A 13,625-nucleotide genomic window follows, 5' to 3' on the forward strand; every position below is an offset into this window, starting at 1 on the left:
CCCACTGGCAGAGCCAGGTTTTCAGAAGATCGGGAGGGTAGGAGCAGATCTTACCCTGGAGGGATTAGATGTTCTAAAAGGTATCTCTTAATCCAAACTAGCCAAAAGGGCTGTTGCTATGGGAAAAAATAGGGGAGGGAATCTTGTGACAGCAATATTGCGTTCTTAGAAGAAGAAAAATGGGATATGATTTAAATAAATAATAATTTTAGGCCAATAAGTTAGAACCACTCTCTATGGATTTTTTTAGTATGACAGAATGACCTGAAGAATAGGTCTTTGCTATTTACCAGAGGTGGTATTCAGCAGGTTCTGAACAGTTCTGGAGAACTGGTAGCGGAAATTTTGAGTAGTTCGGAGAAATACCACCTCTGACTGGAGATTTTACAGTACCCTTCCCTAGCCACGCCCACCAAGTCATGCCCACAGAACCAGTAGTAACATTTTTTGAATCCCACCATTGCTATTTACATATCGAAAAGAATTCTGAAGCCGAAAACTGAACTCAGTTTTCGAATGCACTAAAACTTCACTTGATGGGGGACATTAATCGGTGGAGAACTCCTATGAAATTATTACCCCTTGCACCCAAGATTCTTGTTTTCTTCTGATTCAGGTTGACTTCCATGTGGCTCACTGTCAATATTGATGTTTGTCTCATGCTAGGAGAAGAGAAAGCAAAATGGGTTATCAATCCTGTGTTTTTATTCCCTTGGCTCGTCTTCAAGGGCCAGATACAAAGAAAACTCGCCTTCCAGTTCTCAGTGCTCTCAAGCTGTCTGTTCTCTGTTCACCATCCAACATTTGCTCAGTTATCTTAATAATCTTTAGGTATGTTTGATTGACAGGGTGGGGTTAGGTTACCCAAAACTTACAACTTTTCTTCACCATGCCACAATCATATATTCTGGTTCCTTCCCCGTTCCCAAACTACTTATTTAAAACAACTGTAGCATGAACACTAACAAACAGAGAAAAACACAGTGTATTAAATCAACATACAAAGCCAACACAAACAAAATTTATCATGACTGAATGTGGCCTATGAACCCACCCATTTTCCTCTTACCTCGTCAGATTGAAGGGAATTACTTCTTTCTAAGTTTCTGTTTCTTAATGCACTACTGTTCGTCTTTGAAGAGTCAGCGTCTTCCTGCAAGGCACAACATTTGAAGATGATATGACTTGAGATGAATAGACTTCAGTTAGCACATGGGACAACAGGGGTGTCGTATATCCTGCTCCCCACTAGGTAGATCAATCCAGCAAACCAATTCCACATGAAGGCTACAACTGTACTTTTCCAGAGACTGGAATCTTCCAAATCTGATTGAATTCATCTTCTTATCATTCAGTGAGTTAGGCAGGTATCTGCCTGAGCTGTTTCTGAATTCTGAACTATCCCATTGCTCTGGACTTTAAAAAGTTTTATCCCCTTTTGCTTAGGTAGTGGTTCCTGCATATCTCTGCTCAGGCCATCTTCCATATTCTGTACAGATGCCTTCATAAGAAAGAAAGAGAATTAAAGGCAGGCAAAAGCCATTAATGGTAAGTGTGTACAGAATATTGAGATATTGTGAGGAGGACTGCATTCCCACTGCTGTGATAACAAAAAGTGGGAATAAGGTAGACAGGAGTGAATAAACTGCATTCTAGATCTCCAAATGCTCCCATTTTTTTGTGATTCCTGGATCCCCCTGCATCTGCACCTACATATTTCCATATTTTTCCAGCACAATGATCATTAAAAATCAGCTGCATGGTTTGTTGCTAGTTTGAAGTACGATCCGTACAAAAGTTGTAAGCTAAACACAATTTCCATATTTTAATTTCTCTGGTTAAACTGGAACACCCCACTGGGCAAGAAATAAACTACACACACACACACACACACACACACACACATACACACACACACACACACACACATTATACGGACAGTTGCAAATTCTAAGTTGGCAGTTACTATTATTGTGCTATCAATTGGAATTGAGTTATCTGCTGGCAAATAATGGAAGCTTTTAGTATTTTGAGAAATCAGAGTAGCATTCAGATTGGCTTACTATAAAATTGCAAATAAAAACTGCTTAATCAACTTTGGACAAAGGGGGACTGTTGGTTTTCAATGATTGGGGTAATTCATATCGTGTAGTTAACTCATTATCTGCTGAATGTTTTACACATTGTTCTTCTGGTTAAATACAATTTTGCAAGTTTCATTCTAGTCCAGTCTTGTATGTCTCACAGAGATCACATAAATCTTAACATTAGCTTAACAGTTAAAAAACAAAGAAAGAAAAATATGGTCTGATTTGTACTATATTACTGCCCACAAAATAATATCAAGTGCAGTTCCTGGCCACAAAAAGATGGTCCAACCCTTTTTGGTTTCAGTATCCATGCACATAACTTTGGCACAGCTTCTAATTTTTCACAGAGAAACAAAGCCAGATCATGACTAAGAGGGTGGAGTAGAGAGAAACCGAATGAAGAGCAAATAGGTAGAATTTGTAGCCTTATATTTTGAGCAAATTAGCAACCCCCAGGCTCGGCTGGTATCTGCTGATTTATCCTTTGCCTGGCAAGGAAGCAAGAACATGGATTTTAGCACAATACCTTTAATGGTAATCCCGGGTAGCTATAGATTAATCACAACTGTAATATGAATTTCCACGCTTCCTTTATAATGAGTCAATAAAGGTAGAATCTTTTTGAAATGCTTAGTTTTTCAGATGTCTTCCTGCCTGGGCTAAATTGCCATTTGTAAATAAATAATCCATCAACTGATCCATCCTCAGCCTTCCCAGCCTCAAGAGAACTTTCCCAAACACGTCTATGGAGAGTTTTAGTCATAGTTGTCCCAAAGGTGCTTTAAAAAAAAAAAGGCAATGGGACTGTTTTTACCTGGAGGAGGAGGAGGAAGCAGATATTTCACTTCTTATCCAAGAAGCTTCATCAATTGTGACTGGATGATGGGAGGATGAAAGGATGGGTTCTGACAGGAAGGGGGAGGGGAATGGAAGGATGATATATTTTTGCAGTTATCTGGTTGTTAGCACTCTCTCTGACAGCTGTTGAGGCCACTTGGGGGTTTATTTGTGCCTTTGGGGGTCACCTGAATCATTTGGACTGTGATTCAGGTAACCCCCAAGTAGCCTCAACGGCTCTCAGAAAGAGTGCTAATGACCAGATGACTACAAACAAATATAATCGTTCCATTCCCCCCATCCCATCCTGTCAGAACCCATCCTTCCATCCAGTCACAACTGATGAAGCTTCTTGGATGAGAATTGAAATGTTTTCTTCTTCCTCAAGGAAAAAAAAGAATCCTGTTGCCTTTTGAAAATAAAAGAAGTACCTTTGAGTTTCCCAATTATGGTTTGTGTGAAGAAACCTGTTAATGAATTTCCTAAGTTAAATATATTGATTCACTGTAAAGGTGAGATTGATCATTTCATTAGTGGATCAGAGTACAGTTCAACAGTCAGACAAATCAAAATCTGAAACCGATTAGAGTATTAGCAGCCAAGCTTCAATTTTTCAAGGGTGACGAGGGCCAAAGGAGACCATTTGGTAAGGTGACCAACTGTCCTCCTTTAGGGAGGACACTCCTTCTTTTGTAGGTTCTGTCCTCTCTTGAAAAGTGTCCTCCTACATGTCCTCCTTTTTGATATTTGAAGACTAATCTGTAAATCTCTGTATTTGATCGATGCCGATCTGATCCGTTGTGTGTGATGTGACGTATTTGTATTTGACATGATGATTCATCAAGGCCCGTTACAGTGCGGCGAGACGTGATTATGAGACGCATGTGCTCCACACAGGAGAATTATTTTGAGAGAGTGCGCCGTGCACAATTGGCTTTGTTTTGTTTTTTCTTCAATTTATTTGTGTCCTCCTTCTCCTTGTAAAATATCAATCACCTTACATTTCGTGAAGTGGAATCAGAGGAAAAGAACAACTGTGCTGGGTTTCCCCCCCTATTCCCACTTTTTACTTTAACTTATTTCAATATACAGAATTAAGGATAGGAGGCAGTGGGAGGCATCTGGGAACAAACTCTTCCCATCACCAACCTTAAATCCCACAAATACACAGTTCCTGGCAGAAATATGATTTGGGGCCTCTAAGGTAGAGCCTTTGAAATTTTAGAGATGGAGTTGGAAATACCTTGCCTTCCAGAATCTTCCTTCTCCATTTCCACCCTGTATTCCTTCCATAAAAATTCCAACACTGGGTCCAAATGATGATCTCAGGCAGGTCTGTTAAACTGGCAGCCCGCGGGCCGGATATGACACATGCCCACCCCAGCTCCGCAAAGGCAAAAAACATCGTGCTATGTCACGATCCAACCCATGATGCAATCGATTTTGATACTCATGATCAAGGATTGACATTTATCCATTTTGCCACTGAATATTTGTAATGGGATCTTGTGGTGCTGTAAGGAATGAAGGGTGTTTCTTCCACTTTAAGAGGTGCTGGGAGCCTCTGCTAAAACTGGAGGTCACATGCTATTTTTTAGCTGACCTCTACTATCTATGAATGGTCACACTGACATTTTAAAATAAAAAAAAGAATGGCTTTTAAGCTTAATAAATTATTTAGCTAAATCCGAAGAGGCACATTTTAAAGCTAATAAAAGCCACATTTTTTGTATTTCTATTAAATAGAATTGAGTATCTTTATTTAATAGTATTAAAATGCAGGCAATCTTGTGGACTGTAAACTTACCTTCCATTTGATAATGATAGTCCTTTTTATTTTTAGTTATTTATTTATTTTTGTCAAGCAATTATAAGATAACAGGTATAAGTATAAACATAGTTATGAATACATGAAATGGATACATATAAGAAAAATTAAAAGAAACAATAGGACAGGGATGGTAGGCACATTGGTGTGCTTATGCACACCGCCTACAAACCTCTTAGAAAAGGTGAGGTCAATAGTAGACAGTCTAAGGTTAAAGTTTTTGGGGTTTGGGGAAGAAACCAGAGTCAGGTAGAGTATTCCAGACATTGATGACTCTGTTGCTGAAGTCATATTTCCTGCAATCAAGTTTGGTGGGGTTTACCTTGAGTTTGTATCTATTGTGTGCTCTTGTATTGTTATGGTTGAAGCTGAAGTATTCATTGACAGGTAGGACATTGCAATGTACGATTTTATATGCTATAGTTAGATCGGACCGAAGGTGATGTAGTTCTAGATTTTCTAGATCTAGAATTTCAAGTCTGGTGGCATAAGGTATTTTTCAAAGAGTGGAGGACTGGAGAACTCTTCCTGTGAAATATTTCTGGACTTTCTCAACTGTATTGATATCAGATACGTATTGCATCCAGTTAATAGATGTTGCCAATCAAGAGATGAGAGAGCGTTGTCTATAAGATCCTAGTTGCCTTTTTTGAAGTTATAATTGGGGATCCCGCCTTTATGATGATTTTTGTTGAACTTACTTTTCAAACAACAGACACATTTAAATCTTAGTAATATAATAACGAGAACCAGTTTGGTGCAGTAGTTAAAGTAACAGGCCAGAAATGGAGAAACCATGAGTTCTAGTCCTGTCTTAGGAACTCAGCTTGATGATCTTGGGCCAATCATTCACAATCAGTCTTAGTCAAATATTTAACCTCTTGATATATATACATTACCTACATAATAAACTTGAAAACTGAGGGAAATCTAGATTCAAATGTCTGCAAAGGCATGAACCTTTTTAAGTGTCCTTGGACACTCACTCAACTCATTTTATAGAGTTGTGAAGATAAAATGGAAGATATGCACAAACATAGATCTAGACACACACACACACACACACACACACACACAAATACACATTCTGCTCCCTGAGGGAATACAGCAGAGGTGGTATTCTGACCAGTTCTGGAGAACTGGTAGTGGAAATTTTGAGTAGTTTGCAGAACCGGCAAATGCCACCTCTGACTGGCCCCACCCCCATCTATTCTCTGCCTCCTGAGTCCCAGCTGATTGGCTGGGTCTTCTTTTGTTGCCCTGCACAGGAGAACGGAGCTGGAAAGCAGATTAGTGGGGTGGGGAGGGAATGGGGATTTTGCAGTATCCTTCCCCTGCCACATCCACCAAGCCCCACCCACAGAACTGGTAGTAATTTTTTTTGAATCCCACCACTGGAATAGAGGAAAGAGGCAAAGCACAAAAATCAATTCCTTAATTTCATTAAGTTTTCATTTTGTTTATTTGTTTATTTGTTTTTGCCTGCCTGTCCTGATTCTGCCATATAAGAGGTCAAACTACAAGCCCTGGACTTTTACTTATCTGTTTAATATGCCACAAACTTTAAGATGCAATTGCACGCTCCAAACTTCAGGCATGCAACTATAAAATGTAGGAACTGTATTTTTGCAAGGACCATAAATTATACTCCTTATTTTCTTCTTGTGGCATTTTCTCTTCTGCAGTACCGTATTTTGCTAAAGATCAGTAAGAAAACACCATATCTGGTCCATTCAGTAGCTGGTTTTGCAACAAAGATGCAAGCTCTTTGTTTTCTTGTAAATGAGTTTCTTTTTCCTTTAAAAAAAAAAAAACTTTCTACAAGTGAACGACTTCCTACAAATCTTGCACAGGAAAAAGCTGAAATTGGACATCTTGCAAAAGAGATTGCAAAGAGCATTTTCCTCTCGCATTCTGGAGAAAGTTCTGTTGCATGCTCATGATCTTTTCTATTTTCTTTTCCTCATCTGACCTTACTGAGCAGAATTTTTTGATTAATGGCTGATTTGTTCCCATTATCCCATCAAAGTTTTGTTTGCCACAAAAGTCCTTCTTAGAAAATCATAAGAGTTTTATTCCAATCTTGTGCTTGCGTTAGTAAATACTTTTCTTTCTTTTTTTTAGCATTCTCTCTTAGTTAAAACTTATGACCCGAAGGCCATATCTAGTTTGCTATATTGATGGTTATTTGATTTACCGGTAAGTGATAAATGCATATGTGAGTGCTTTCTACAATAGCTTTATCATCCAGTTAGGTTCCACATTTGAAAACAGGTCAATTGGGCAGAGAATGATGTACCCCACCTGGGTACCCTCCAGGGATGTTGTAGGAATTGCACTGAGGTGTAATGATTCAAGAAATGGAATGGGACAATGTTGAAGTCCTCATTTCACTGTCAAGAAATGGAATGGGACAATGTGGAAGTCCTCATTTCACTGTGGAGATCACAGTTTACCTTTAGGCATATTTCAACAGGGTTGTGAAGATAAAATAAAGGTCATCCCACAGACACTGCTTTAAAAGAAAGATAGCTATCTATAGCTGGACCGGATGCCTCGATGTCAGTCACTCATAGCAGTAGCAATAAGCAAGAGCAAAAGCTACAGCACTTAGACTTACATGGAAGTGGTGAACGGCTTAACGCGTCTGCATGGGATATGGCTTTCCCTGGGCGGTAAATGAGTTTGTAATTGTAGACTGCCAGAAATTCTGACCATCTAGTCATTCTTGGGGACAGGATATTGGGGGTGGCCCTGTCTCCGGCTAGGATTCTCAATAGCGGTTTGTGGTCGGTAATTAAAGAAAATGTCTTACCGTATAGGTATTCGTGGAAATGTTTCCCCCCCGAGATGGCCGCCAAGGCTTCCTTGTCCAATTGGCTGTAGTTTCTTTCGGTCTTAGATAGTGTCTTGGAATAAAAGGCGATCGGTGCTTCTCTGCCGTCTGGTAGTGTGTGGCTGAGTATTGCACCTATGCCGAAAGGTGAAGTGTCGCAGGTGACAGTTAGAAGTAGTGTGTCACTGTATTGTATCAATACAGATTTTGAAGTGATTAAGTCTTTGATTTTTTGGAACGCTGTTTCCTCTCGGTGGCCCCATTTCCAGTTGGCTTTTTTATCGAGGAGTCTATGCAGTGGTTCCGCTACTGTTGCCTTCTGTGGCAGAAAGACATGATAAAAATTAATGAGTCCCAAAAATGCTTGTAAGTTTGTTTTGTTTTTGGGTCTGGGAGCTTCCTTTATTGCTCGTACTTTTTTTTTTGTGGGGTGGATTCCTGCTTCGTCAATAAGGTATCCCAGGAACTTGACCTGGTTTGTGGCAAGTTGGCATTTTTCTTTTTTAACTTTGAGTCCTGCTTCTCTAAATTTTGTCAAAATTGCCCTTAAACAGTCTTTTAGTTTTTTTTTTGTTTTCGGCTGATATTAATACATCATCGAAGTAGGGTACCACCCCTTTTAGTCCTTGTAAGAGGTGTTCCATTAGGCTCTGGAAAACGCCAGGGGCCACGCTTACACCGAATTGTAATCTATTACATTTAAAGGCTCCTCTATGCATTACGATGGTTTGTGCCTCTGCTGTCTCAGGATCAACAGGTAATTGTTGATACGCTTGCGTGAGGTCGAGCTTCGCAAAAATCCTTCCTTTCCCCAATGAATTCAACAGGTGTTGGACTACCGGTACGGGGTATGTGCTCTGTTGCAATGCATGGTTCAGGGTGACCTTATAGTCACCACAGATGCGCACGGACCCGTCAGTTTTTATGGGAGTCACAATTGGGGTTTCCCATCTGGTATGATCGGTTGGCTCTAGTACCCCCTGAGCGATTAGCTTGTTTAGTTGTTCATCAATTTTTGGTCTTAGTGCAAATGGTACCCGTCTGGCTTTAAGCCTGATTGGAGCTATGTTTTGGTTTAAACTAAATGATATAGGGGTCCCACAGTACTTGCCTAAGGTTCCGTCAAATACGTCATGGAATTCTTCCATCAGGTTTTTTTTCCAGTCATGGTGATGTTGATTCCTGTCACTTTGATTCCGAGCAGTTCAAACCATTCCAACCTGAGTAGGCTGGGGCGATCTCTGTCTATGATGATTAATGGAAGAACTTCGGTGTACCTTTTAAAGTTCACTGTGAAATGTCCCAGTCCCACTGCTGGTATCTTGTTGCCCTGGTAGTCTTTGATGATCAGGCTTTGCTCTTCAAGTTCTCTACATTTTATGTCCGGTATCAAACATTTTATTGTGCTCCATGATACCACTGATAAATACGAGTCTGAGTCTACTTCCATTTTGCACAGCTCACCTTCTATCAGGATGTTGATTCGAACCTTCTTGGTGTTTGTAGTTCTGGTTGTTCCAATAGTGATTGTTTGATGTATTTCTTCCTTGTCGTTGAGCCATTGATTTTTTCTGTCTCGACTCCAACGGCTTCCGGTTGACCTTTCTTTGTTTCTGGGGGGGGGGGGGTACTGCCTTGTCCCCTTGGACTATAGCTCTTTTTGTTTCAGCAGACCCTCGCAATGTGCCCCCATTTCTCACAATGCAGGCATGTGGCATCCAAGAAACGACACTCAGACCTTGGGTGGTTTCCACCACAACCCGCACACTGGAATTCAGTTTTTCTACTTCGTCTCTCTCTCCAGTTCCTTTCTGAGTAGAGTCTGTTTACCTCCTCGTCCTTGTCTTCTGAATCAGTGGATGATTTGACGTCTTCATGGTGGGAGGTTGTGGCAGCGTGCTTTTGGGCTCCCTCAGTTTTCTTTTCTTTGTTCAGGCATTGACTGTTTGTAGTATTCATCTGCTTCATTTTCGCTGCAGATTTCTTTGTGGCTTCAGTGGCAATTGCTTCAGCGATGGCTTCGTTCGCAGTGATGTTGGGTCGGTTTAGCAGTTTGCTCTGTAGGGTTGCGTCTCTTAGTCCAAGGACTATGCGATCCCTCATGGCTTTGTCCATGTTGAGGAACTCGCATGCGCCCCCAATGTCTTCAATGCTGCTACGAAGTCTCTGATACTCTCACCCTCTAGTTGGTCGTGCTTGTAGAACTCGTGCCTTCTAATGAGGTTGGATACGGCCGGCGCATAATGGTTTCTCAGCATCCGATTTAGGTCTGGCCAGGCCATCTATTTAACATCGTTTGGTCTTGCTAATGCCTTGGCCATTTTGAAAATAGTCGGGCCGCAATGCGTTAGGAATAAGGCTCTCTTTCTCTGGTCGGTGATTCCTCGCAGTTCGTTGCTTTCTAAAAACATCAGGAATCTGTCAATGTATGACTCCCAGTCTTCTTCAGCTGGGTTGAACAGTGCAGGTGGTGAATTGTTGCCGGCCATCTTGTTGGTCCTTCGGCTATCGTTGCCACGTGCTTACGGTCTTTGTTTCTTCAATCCCACCTTCGTCGCCAGTGTTCTATCGCCAGTCAAAAGAGACTTGAAGACTGGAGTTGGAATCAGCTCTTTATTAGTAACCAGTAACTTCAACTGAAGTCGAGCCGTGGCAGTCCTTTTTATAGTGGCTGCTCGCGGCTCGCAACCAATGGCATTTATTTAAACTTCCCGCTGCTTAGGCGGCCAATCGGTAACTGTTGTTATTAACCAATCGTTTTGTTTCATTAACTAACCAATAGGAATGTATTCTTAGAAGTCCACAACCACAACAGCAACAACAACACGTTCCTGTGAATAGCACCTTCTCTTAGCAACAGAATCTCCCTGAGTGTGACCTCTACCCTCCTGATATTTCATAAACAAATATAGCCTGCTGTTTCAACAAGGTTTTCCTTCCAAGGAAAGCTTTTTATGTTTGTTTTTGAGGTATTGTAGGCTGGTTCAGGTTACAAATACTGTTAAATAAATAATGAAATGCACTCCAGAAAACACCCACAATTATATAAAGCAATTGCCAGGGGATGACTTCCAGGATCCAATTTTTTAAATTTTTATTATCTGACTTTTAACTCTTCCTATCTGCCCAGTGAATGCAAGCCTTTTTGTTGGTTGGGCTCAGTTATTATTGTGAGCTAAGGTTTCTTTTGGGTATGATTTATTGAGTTATAGCGGCCTAGATTACAGATAAGGATAAGTCCTATCAACATACCAAAAGAATTAAATTAGGATATCATGTAGTACAATATAAAAACATGATTAGATGGTAACTGTGGAGAGTTCTATGGATTATCTGGCAATACCCTGATTCAGGTCAGGGTATAGGATGGAAACTGCATTGGCCACTCTCACTGATAAGTTGTGACAAGAAATAAATGGTGGAAATACAACCCTCCTTGTCCTGCTTGATCTCGCAGCTGCCTTTGATATTACTGAGCACAGCATCCTGATAGGCTTCCTGAAAATCCAAGCCATAAGAGCAATGGTGGGCTTCAAATATTTTTCCTTCTGGTTTGGTGTGAGCATGTGCTTTGCGCATGCACAACGTTTGCAACTCACTTTCTGTTGCAAGTCCTGTTGCAATTGGCTTTGCCGCGCAAAGCACCTGAGGTTGAAAAGCAGGAAATAAAGGTCAGTATAGAGCTGGGGTGGGTGGGAGGGGCCAGCAGCTGATCATCGGAGCTAACCGGTTCATGCACAAATGATCCTTGGAGCTACCGTTCAGCTGAACTGGACCAAACTGGTTGAACCACTGTGTAGGAGGCATTCTTCTGTAATGGCTGTTCTTCTTTCTGAGTGGGCATATCAAGCTGATGGCTGCAGGAGTTGAGAGGTTGAATCAATTTATTTATTTATTTGTCAAGCAAGTATTAGATAACACATATAAGTATTAACATGGTTATGAATACATGAAATGGATACAAATAAAAAAAAAAGAAACAATAGGACAGGAACAGTAGGCACATTAGTGCGCTTATGCATGCCCTCTACAGACCTCTTAGGAAAAGGGTGAGGTCAACAGTAGACAGTCTAAAGTTAAAGTTTTTGGGGTTTGGGGAAGAAACTACAGAGTCCGGTAGAGTATTCCAGACATTGACCACTCTGTTGCTGAAGTGATATTTCCTGCAATCAAGTTTGGTGCAGTTTACCTTGAGTTTGTATCTATTGTGTACTCTTGTATTGTTGTGGTTGAAGCCGAAGTATTCATTGACAGATAGGACATTGCAGTAGATAATTTTATATACTATACTTAGATTGGACCAAGGGCAGCATAGTTCTAGGTTGTCTAGGTCTAAAATTTCAAGTCTGGTGGCATAAGGTATTCTGCAATGAGTAGAGGAGTGGAGAACTCTTCTCGTGAAATATTTCTGGACTTTCTTGACTGTATTAATATCTGATATATAATCTGGGTTCCAGACTGATGAGCTGTATTCAAGTATTGGTCTAGAAAATGTTTTGTATGCTCTAGTTAGTAGTGTGATATTATTGGAGAAAAAGCTATGCAGGATTAGGTTAACTGAATCTGAATGTATTTCAGCAAGGAATGTGCCAGGGATCACTTCTCTTGCACTATTTAATATGATTGTGAAGCCGCTGGGAGAGGTCATGTGATGTGCCCACACAAAATGAAATATCATCAATATGCTGATGATAGCCAACTAGACATCTCTACCCTGTGTTAGATTGATGGATGCTATGGGTCCTGACTCAGTCAGTGTCTGAAGCTGTCAGAGCTTACATAGAGAGAAACAGACACAGAGACCACACAAGCAAGGCACAGCACAGAAACCAACTGATTCTGGAATGATGTCATGTCTCTCTCTCTCTCTCCCTTCCCCACTTCACAGACACAGAGACCACACAAGCAAGGCACAGCACAGAAACCAACTGATTCTGAAGTGATGTCATGTCTCTCTCTCTCTCCCTCCCCCCCTTCATTAAATCATAGCAGACTGGAAGAATCCCAGTACTATAGGCAGGCTTCAGTCCAGAACAATTTGCCATCCCTAACCTACAGTATGATGTATTGGGCTTCAGTTCCTGCTTTCATGATCTATGGAAGCATTACATTTATAGATTTTGTTCACACAACGTTTACCCAGGTTTCATCAACTCATGGATAATTCAATTTTCTAAGTCATATAAACTACCAATTGAACCTGTAGGTTATCTGGCATTACCTGAGTTCATCAAACAAACTTTTTGATTATTGATTATGTGCCATCATATTGGTGTTTCACATTAATAGATTGGATTCAGCTAACAACCACACTAATAACCATGGTGATTCAGTTAATTTCCACAGAAAAAATGGTCATACAATCAGATCTGGTCAGGTGAGGACTCATTTTACAACTGCACCGACTGACGATGGAAATTCCAGTCTCAACTGTGGTGGCAAGTCCAGAGCTATCAGTATCAGGATGCTTTGGATTGTTGACAAATATTTCTTTTTCAAAATAACTGTATGCGCTATTGCAAACTGTTTTTTTTTTTGAGGGGGGTGAGAAAGGTTCATCAGTCCTCTAAAACCTTCCTCTTGCATGTGATAGTGTCACCCAGTTATTTTAATATAATAACCAATTTAAAACCATCTCTATCTATTGGACCAGAGAGAATATGTACCTGCTTCTTAAAAAAGCTATCCACTGCCATAGCCGAACCTCTAACCATAATCTTTCAGGATGAGCTCCTTGCCAAACCTATGGTCACTAGCCACGGTCATCGCCATTTTCAAAAAGGAAGATCCCAGCCTAGTTGAAAATTACAGACCAATCTCCTTATGCTATGTGACCTGTAAAGTCATAGAATCAATTATTAACCAATCCATTATCCTCCACTTAGAGACAAACAACCTACTCTCCAATAAACAATTTGGTTTCAGAAAAAAACTATCCCGTAATCTGCAACTTTTACACTGCAAAAACGTATGGACTACACAACTCAATCAGGGCAAAGCAATAGATGCAATCTACATAGACTTCTGTAAAGCC

At 40.6% G+C, this 13,625-nt stretch overlaps 1 protein-coding gene across 1 annotated transcript in view; it reads right to left on the reverse strand.

Annotated features, from left to right (window-relative positions):
* SLC28A3 (solute carrier family 28 member 3) overlaps window positions 1-13,625 on the reverse strand; it is a 54,030-nt gene that overhangs the window by 35,021 nt on the left and 5,384 nt on the right. The window contains exons 2-3 of the mRNA XM_026703861.2: window positions 1,070-1,153; window positions 580-662 (exon numbers count right to left, since the gene is read on the reverse strand). Coding sequence (XP_026559646.1) covers window positions 580-662; window positions 1,070-1,153 — 167 coding nt within the window. The remainder of the gene's footprint in view (window positions 1-579; window positions 663-1,069; window positions 1,154-13,625) is intronic.

This window comes from Pseudonaja textilis, chromosome 2, assembly GCF_049901715.1.
Source record: "Pseudonaja textilis isolate UNSWEBS1 chromosome 2, rPseTex1.2, whole genome shotgun sequence".
NCBI classification, from domain to species: domain Eukaryota; kingdom Metazoa; phylum Chordata; class Lepidosauria; order Squamata; family Elapidae; genus Pseudonaja; species Pseudonaja textilis.